Source organism: Vombatus ursinus, unplaced genomic scaffold (genome assembly GCF_900497805.2).
Source record: "Vombatus ursinus unplaced genomic scaffold, bare-nosed wombat genome assembly UNPS02003796.1, whole genome shotgun sequence".
NCBI lineage: Eukaryota > Metazoa > Chordata > Mammalia > Diprotodontia > Vombatidae > Vombatus > Vombatus ursinus.
In genome coordinates, this window is record NW_020943574.1 from 128,540 (window position 1) to 137,151 (window position 8,612).

Below are 8,612 nucleotides of genomic sequence, written 5' to 3' on the forward strand. Positions count from 1 at the left end.
GATACTTTCATTCTGCTTGGTTGTGTCCTTTCCTCTTTTGGGGTTATTACAAGAGTTTAACATTACTGCAAAGATTTGCACTACCTTGGAGTGGTGCATTTAAAGTCTTGGCGTCTCATCGTTGCACTGGGAAGTTGATTTTTATGAGCTCTTGGAGAGTAGAAAATGTTTCTCTTGAAGCAGATACAGTATAATGTATAAGCAGAAAGTTAATACAGGCATTATTCCCCGACCAGATGCTGAATAGGCATTCAGTCTTCAAAAAAGAGCTCAAGTATAAAACTCACTAATGACTTTTCCTTTCCTTTTGGGTTTTTTTTTTTCAATTAATTTATTTTCTCTCTTTCCCATCCCCATTCAAAAGAAAAAGAAAGCAAAACAAAACCCCTGTAACAGATGTGCATAGATCAAGCAAAACAAATTCCCACTTGGCCATATTTAAAAAAGTATGTCTGAATCTGCATAGTGAGTCTATGGTCTCTCAGTCAAGAAGTAGGTAGCATTGTTTATTGCGAATTTTTTGGCCTCCGGGTTGGTCATTGCAAGTGTTCCTAAGTCTTTCAAAATTGTTTGTCTTTACAATGTTGTTGTATGATTTTTTTCTCCTTTTTCTTCTCACTTTGTTTTGTATCAGTTTGTGCAAGTCTTCTCAGGTGTTTCTAAAAACCATACCTTTCATCCTTTCTTACAGCACAATAGCATTCCATCACATTCCTTCATTATAATTTGTTCAGTAATTCCCTAATCAGTGGGCACTCTCTTAGTTTAAAATTCTTTGCTACCCACAAAAAGAGTGCCTGTAAATAATAACAGGTTCTTTTTTTGATCTGTTTGGGATACAGACCTAGGAATGATATTGATGGATCAAAGGACTCAATTTAGCTTGGTGGCACACTGGGTAGAGTATTGGACATGGAATCAGAAAGACCAGAATTCAGATGCTGCCCTTGATGCCAGCTGTGTGACCCAGGACAAGTTACCTAACTTCTCTCAGCCTCTGTTTTCTCCTCTGTATAATAGCGTCCATTTCACAGGATTGTTGTAAGGATCAAGTAAGATTTTGTACACACGCAGAGCTAGATCTTGATTAGTGTGAATAATGAATCCCATGTAGTGGTCAATTTATTGAATTGAACTCTTCAAAGTTACAACGATAAATAAAATACGGTAATTAGTTCTAGCCCAATGGAAACGTGCAATGAAAATTCAAAGAAATGAACCACTTCCCCGTCTTCATTATTTGTACTAATCAGGACCTCGCTGTAACTGGAAGAACAGGTGAAAACAGTTTTCCAGAATGGCTGCACCAGTCCACAGCTCTGACTGCATTAATGTACCTATTTTCCCACAGCACCTCCAGCATTTTTCATTTTCCTTTTTTTCCCCATTTTTTTCCTAATCTGATGGGTCTGAGGAATAGCCTCAGAGTTGCTTTAATTTTCATTTCCCTCATTATTAGTGATTCGGAGCATTTTAAAAATATAACTATTGACAGCTTGGATTTCTTCCTGTGAAACTACCTATTCATATGCTTTGACTATTGGAGGATGACTCTTATTCTTACAAATCTGAATCCATTTTAAAAGGAAGTCAGTTAACTAAACCTCTTAGGACTGCTAGCTAGAATTCCTACTTAGTGTTTTGGTATTGAAAATAAAGAACTATTATTCTGGTTGTAAGCTAATGTGGCAAATACAATCCCTTTTCCTCCATGCACTCTAGGTTTCAGTGCATTCCCAACAGTCTCTTCTGATGATCTTATTCTGAATAACTCTAAACAAAGAAATTGGGCAACAGGCGACAAACCGATATTTATGCTTTCCAAAGAAATGCTGGGTGGGTGAGAGGTGCTGCTTGTGAATTAAGCTGTCATCAGTAGCCATACAAATAGGATGGGATATGCCGCCTTGGAGGATGTCTAGAAGAGAGTATCACTTGTCACCAATCGAGGGAGGGAAGTATTCTCGTCTCGGGATCACCAGACAACCCAGAAGTGGCAGCCAGTCACCTTCTTTCAAATGAACCCAGAGCAGTTGCTTTAATGGTGTGCCGCTGTGAGAAACTCTTGTGTATCAGGTCAGCAGGTTTGCATCCTGCTTTCTCCATTGAATCGATCAACAAAAATGTCTGTGAGAACCATGTGACCTTGAGCAAGTCTTTTTCCCTCTTAGGCTTCAGTTTTCTCTTCTGTAAGATGAGGTCAGACTTGAGGACTGCTTGGATCCATTCTAGTCCAACATCTTTTATCCTTCTGGTGCCTGGGGAGTTCCATAGAAGTCAAAAGCAATACAGCCGGTGCGAAATGGGGAGCTCCTTTTGTGTATTTCAGAAGCGTGTATAATGCCACCATTTCTCTGGGCTTTCTACGGGTTTCATCCTCCAAGTTCTGGAATAGTCAGGGCTATCAGAAGAATGTAACATGTAGGGGCCCACGACTGATTACTGTGCCACATTTGCAACACAAAGGCCTGCTTTGCAATCAGCCACCACCACGGAGAGGCCAAGATGGTGGGTGAGAGGTCCAAGAGGGATGATTCACTGACTGCAGTTTTGCCAAAGCCCAGCCCTGCCTATCCTCTCTTTATTTCATTCATTCATTCATTCATTCATTCATTCATTCATTCATTCATTCATTCACTCACCAAGCAGTCAATTCGTTAAGTGTCCACTCCTTACCAGACATTGTATTACTCCCAGACAAAATGAGGGGCCCCAAGCCCTCATCTTCAGGTACTTTTTTATCTAATTGGGGTGATGAGACACACCTCCTGCCCATAACAGGCACGTATTCTGAAAGTATGAAAGGCGTTCAGAAGAGATGAAGAGCAAAGTGGCTTGGCCCAGTCAGGGAAGGCTTCCTGGAAGAGGCAGGCACGAGCTGGTTCGTAAGGTATCCTGTGGTTAGGCAGAGAGGAGAGAGGAGCATATAGCCAGGGTTTTTGTTAAAGTGGTATTTTGGTAAAGTAAGGATCCTGGACCTAGTCAGTTCAGTACTCTACCACCTTCTGGGGTACGGTAGTAATATCACAAGACGTGGTTCAAATTCTGTCTCGGCTATTTCTTAGCTCTGTGACCTGGGAACGGTTGTTTCATCCTTCTGGAGTGTGTTTCCGTATCATTAAAATGAAGACGTGGGATTGTCTCTCCCACCCACAGCACAAAGGATGTCTGACAAACGTGGGACCGGACCGGGGGTAGGGGGCGGGAGCAGCTAATGGATAGCTCGTGTGCACGCGTACAACGTCCAAGGAAGGGGAAGAAAACTCCAGTTTGTGGCAGGTGTGTGTGGGAATGCAGATAAAATTCCCGTTCGGTAAGTCAGCACAGGTAGGCAGCAGTCTGCTGGAAGGAGTGCCGCACTGATGCAGTCAGAGCTGCAGCAAAGCCTTGTTACTCGTGTTGTCTGCTTCCCAGGGCTAATGCAGGGAGGCTTTGTAAAAGTTAAAGGGCTGTATACATTGAGTTGGAGTTACTTAAAGTTCCCCTTGAGACCTGTCATTTACTTGATAGGAGAAGCTCCTTACTGAGGGCATTCCCCCTCCCTTTGCAGATAAGCAACGAGTTCACAATCCTCTAGTGTCTGGGGACACTTTGAGGTGAAATGTCTTACCTGGGGTCCCATAGTAGGTGTCGGAGGGGTACCTTGAACCCAGGTCTTTGTCCACAATTTCGTGATGCTTTATGAGTTATTGTATATTGTTGTTTATATCAGGAGTGTTGAAAAGGCACACACCAAGTAACATCACACCAAAAATGATTTGCTATATCTTAAAAGGAAATGACTTGTTACCGAAGTAGGAGTAATTTTTAAATTGGTTCTCTTTGTGCCATCAGATGGTTGCGTTAGTAGAACAAATATCAAAGCAATATCAAATTAGATGAGTAGAAATAGGCAACTAAAACAATTCTAACCTGATGTATTAATCAGTCCAGAAATTGGCCAATGAGAAATAGAACAGGCAACTCTCACGGTTTCCTAGGGAGCGCACACACCTACACGGTGTTTACAAGCTCGAGAATCCTCCTACCAGCTCCCAGTCTTACGTAACCACGAGTCCGACTCTGAGTCGGCGACGCTACATCCTCCATCTCCCTCCGCCACCCCTCGATCCTGGACCTTCAGGGTTTGGAGAAGATTTTGTAAAGCTATTGGCTCAGGTCCTGTTCTGCTGTGTTCTCATGTTAATCACTGTGATTATCAGCCTGGTTTCATTTAGCCAGTTAATACCAGTTAGCTTTTACAAAGGGATATTTACTTCAAAGATACAATAACAGAGCACAAGGACTCGCCAAGATTTTCTGTACGAGATAATTATTAACAGAAAATATTGTTACAAGAACAGAATTTACTGTGATGATAACAGGGAGCTGCCCTGAGAATGTCACTGAGCAGAGAGCAAGTCGCCTGCCCTTGATAAGCGCGCTGGAGTTGGAAAATGAGAGAGACAGAGAGAGAGAGAGAGATCCCTGTAGCCTGCACCATCACCCCGTGCAGATGGGAGGTCTCTCCAAACCCCAGATTTTTACGAGGAGGAGAATCTGATCTTCCCCAAGTTGACTACTTTCTGAAGTGGCATGAAATCCTCGGAACAGAGATAGCATCCCACTTTTCACATTTGTTTGGAGTTTATTGAATCAGATTTTGGTCATTGTAAATGTGGCTTCATTAAGCTCCCATTATATAAGCAGACAGATATTCAGTCACGCCAGAGTAGGGGTGGGGAACCTCCAGCCTCGAGGCCACATGGAGCACTCTAGGACCTTAAGTGCAGTTGGGCCTGAGGACTCAGAGGGCCACACATGGCCTCCAGGCCAGGTACCCCACCTCTGCCCTCGAGGCTTAATAGAGTTCCAGCAAAACTCTGCTCAATGGTTCCCTTTTTTGGGGACAACATTGCCGTGCCTGCAACAATCTCCTTCCCAAACCCACTTTTTGGGTCATGTGGAAGTCCCTTTCTTCTTTCAAGGCTTGGCACCCATGGTATTTACTCCATGAAACCTGTTCCTGCCTTCTCACACAGCCCTAGCAGAAAGTGATCATTTTTGTCCTGAGATTTCTCAAAACCCTTTTCCTTGGGTTAGCCCTTATCTCACGTACCCTTCCTGTATTTCATATCTTGTGTACGTGATTTTTCCCTCCATGAGATTAGTAATAGAGGGTCTTAATAGCAGGGTCTCTGTGCCACCTTAGAATGCCCAAACCTAATGTCTAATAAATACTGGATAAATACGAAAGCAGTTTTGAACTGTATGGCCACTGCAGTGCAACCAGTTTTACAAAATAATAATTTAAAAGTCATTTCATCATTAAACTGAAGCATTAGAAAAGGGTCTTTTTGAAGGTTCTAAAGAATACTTTCTTTGTTTTTAAATAGGAAAGAATGCCAGTCTGCATCACTTGAATGTGTGTCTGTTGGACTCATTTTGCTTCACCAGATTAGTACTAGACAGCTCAGCACAGTGAACAGCAGCAGGCTGGTCCGCAGTCACAAAGACGTGGGTTTCAGGACAGTCTCTGACTCAGGCTGGCTTTCCGATCCTGGGCAGGTCTTGTATACTCTCAGTGAGCCAGGCAACTTTGTAAGTCTATCAGTTGTAGAGGAGTTGTACAACTGATTTGGTAGAGGGGATTTTCTCACCCTCAGTTCCCTGCATCAATAAAATACAAGTTAAAGATCTGCCCCACCCCAAACATGTTCTAATGTGTATAGTTAATATCGATAGTTACCATTTTGATGAGACTTTAGCTGAACAAAAGTAAAATTTTTTTTTCTAGGAATAGTAGAAGAATACCAGCTTCCCTACTATGACCTGGTACCTAGTGATTCCTCCTTTGAAGCTATGAGGGAGATCGTGTGCATCCAGAAACTCCGTCCCTCCATTCCCGACAGGTGGAACAGTGACGAGGTAGGAAGGAAGGCCCACTCTCCGGGTGAGACCACGGTGACATCTGGTCAATTCTGTGCAAAAAGTCTGTTGTTGAACTGCTAGTTCTCACTGCAGGGCTTCTTTTTAAAAGAGGTATTGGCAGTGGAGTGGAGCAAAGGAACTTGGGGAGAGCCAAAGCCCAGAGCGTTAGCTGTCTGTTTAATTTTCTGATGTTGCTTTTTCTCAGAGATGTTGACCCGTTACATCACTGCTAAATAATCCTGATGTTTTATTTCTTATATCTTATCAGCTACAGCAAGGTTATTTCCATGAGTGGTTTTTTTTTCATATATTGGTTTTACCAATGATTTCCTCCCCACCCACGCACACAGAGGTGGTTTCACCATTTCTGTGATCCGGGAGATCAGCATGCCGACAGGTAAAGCTTTCTACTTATTATCTCATTGACATGCAAAAATTCAGAAACATTGTGGTACACACGACAAGCAAAAATACAAGAAGCAGACCAGATTGGGATTTTAGCCTTTGTTAACAACATGAAATGGGAAAGGGTTGTCCCAGAGGTGTTTCAGTAGAGGCAGGATGGTCATTTGTCAGGTAGGACAAGGTGTGAATTCCTTGCTGGTATTGATGGGATCGGATGGCCACTGCCTCCCTTCTGTCTCTCAGACCCTACGATTCTTTGAGTGGTCAGGTCAGTAAGATCTGAAAACTGGCAGAGAAAAGGAAGGTGAGGGAGACAAGACAAGTGGAAGTGTGGGGTTAGCACGAATTGTCCCAGAGAAGCTGTTTGTGTGACTTTGGTCTTGTCATCTCTGTTTGGAGACTGTGCTTTTCCGGTTGAGCAGCATCCTTTCCCTGTGGCAGGATTCACTTTTATTGGCTCTACACGATGCATTCATTCCCACTTTGTCCATCTTGGTGGTGGTGGTGGTGGCTGGATACTTAACACACACCAACACGAACCCTCGTACATTTTCCATGTCTGCATGTGTCTGGATGGTAGATTAGATAGAAGAACTGCTGTTAATAAATGATTCTTCGGGGAAAAGCATGAGTTTTTCTGTTGTTGTTGTTGTTATTAAAGGACCTCTATTCCCTTATCCCATCTTGGCGTGTCACTTCTGTACAGTTTCTGAAATGCATCATGACATGCATACTTTCCAAATAGGAGGTCTGAGATGAAGTCTGGGGAAAGTGTTGAATTCACAATCACGGACTTTGGAAGTTAAAAGAGATTTCAGCAGCCATCTGGTCCCACCCACACCCCTCAAAGAATGCCCCACTATGGTATATCCAACAGATGACCATCCAGGGGCTCTGCACTCTTCCACCAAGGATATCTATTCAAGTGAGAAGACTAGTAATTGATATAGCACACGTGAGCACTGGAGACCAAGTCTGTGATTCTAGGAAGCGGTCCTTAATCTTGTTAAATAGTACAGTTTTAGGTGGTGATTGTAGCAGGCGGCTGTACTTTGGGAATTTGATTCCCTCTTTGTGTCATAGGCAATTAGGCAAAAAGAGTTAAACTTAGAAAGTGTCATAAACAATCTGGGAGTGTGCCGTTGAACCAAACAGATCCCCAGGATATTTTTTATTTCTTTAACGCTGTGTTGCAAAGCCAAAAACCACCTGTGTGGAGGCAACATGAATGACACGAAAGCTGTGCGTTAATCCATTAATCTTGGATCACAGTGGAGCTGAGGATCTTTGTGCCTGTACAGTTTAAAGGAGAAATTATCTTTTTTTTGTACTGACACTTCCCAGAGTCTCAGAAGTAACCCTGTGGATCACAGCACATTCTCCTAATTGTGCTCTAATATTCCCATTTCTTTCCCCACAGTGTCTACGGCGGATGGGGAGGCTCATGATAGAATGCTGGGCCCACAAACCTTCTTGCCGTCTCACAGCCCTTCGGGTTAAAAAAACCCTTGCCAAGATGTCAGAGTTGCAGGACACACCAAAGTCTAATTGAAGGGAGAAAGAAAACATCTGGAGATGGCCAGCACAGCTTTTTCCCTTTGTTGGCAAAGCAGATGAGGTTGAAGATGCTTCCTTCCGTAGGACAGATGCTGAATGGCATCATGCCCCCGAGCAGGATCAGGCCACTTGCTCTCGGGGAGAAAGAACCCTGGACAAAGAGTGGCTCAGCCAATCCCAGGCTCAAAGGGCCTGTTTGCAGGAGGGAGACCTCTTGGGTAACTGATACAAAAATGATGCATGTTGCTTCCTGGGAAAACTTTGTATTGAGGGATCTTAAAGAAAAAAAATACCTTAATCTTTTTTTCAAAATAAAACACACTGTGGGCAGTCAGGTGGCACAGCGGAAAGAACACCGGCCCTGGAGTCTGGAGGACTTGAGTTCAAATTCGGCCTCAGACACTTGACACTTAACTAGCCGTGTGACCCTGGGTAAGTCACTTAACACCATTGCCTAGGGAAAAAAAAATAATAAAAATTAAAAAAATAAAACACACCGTAAACACACATACTGCTGCAGCCCAAACAAAACACAAAGGGCAGCTACCCAAAAATGATGCCTGAAGGGAAAAACAGAATCACTTTCTTTTCTATTTGTGAGAATGTGGCATTCCAAGCAAACCCCAAGGTCTGTGATGTTTGAGAAGTTTTGATATATCTGAAAAGCCACCTGTCTCTTGTCTCTCCCGCCTCCAAAGACCACTTTGACTAGCGCCAGATGTGGCAGTTGCTCTTGATGA

General features: G+C 43.2%; 1 protein-coding gene across 1 annotated transcript in view; it reads left to right on the forward strand.

The window, feature by feature from the left end:
• LOC114052771 (bone morphogenetic protein receptor type-1B-like) overlaps positions 1 to 7,867 on the forward strand; it is a 40,453-nt gene extending 32,586 nt beyond the window's left edge. Inside the window, exons 9-10 of the mRNA XM_027875470.1 lie at positions 5,777 to 5,907; positions 7,736 to 7,867. Of these exons, the coding sequence (XP_027731271.1) occupies positions 5,777 to 5,907; positions 7,736 to 7,867 (263 nt within the window). The remainder of the gene's footprint in view (positions 1 to 5,776; positions 5,908 to 7,735) is intronic.
• The last annotated feature ends 745 nt before the right edge of the window (positions 7,868 to 8,612 follow it).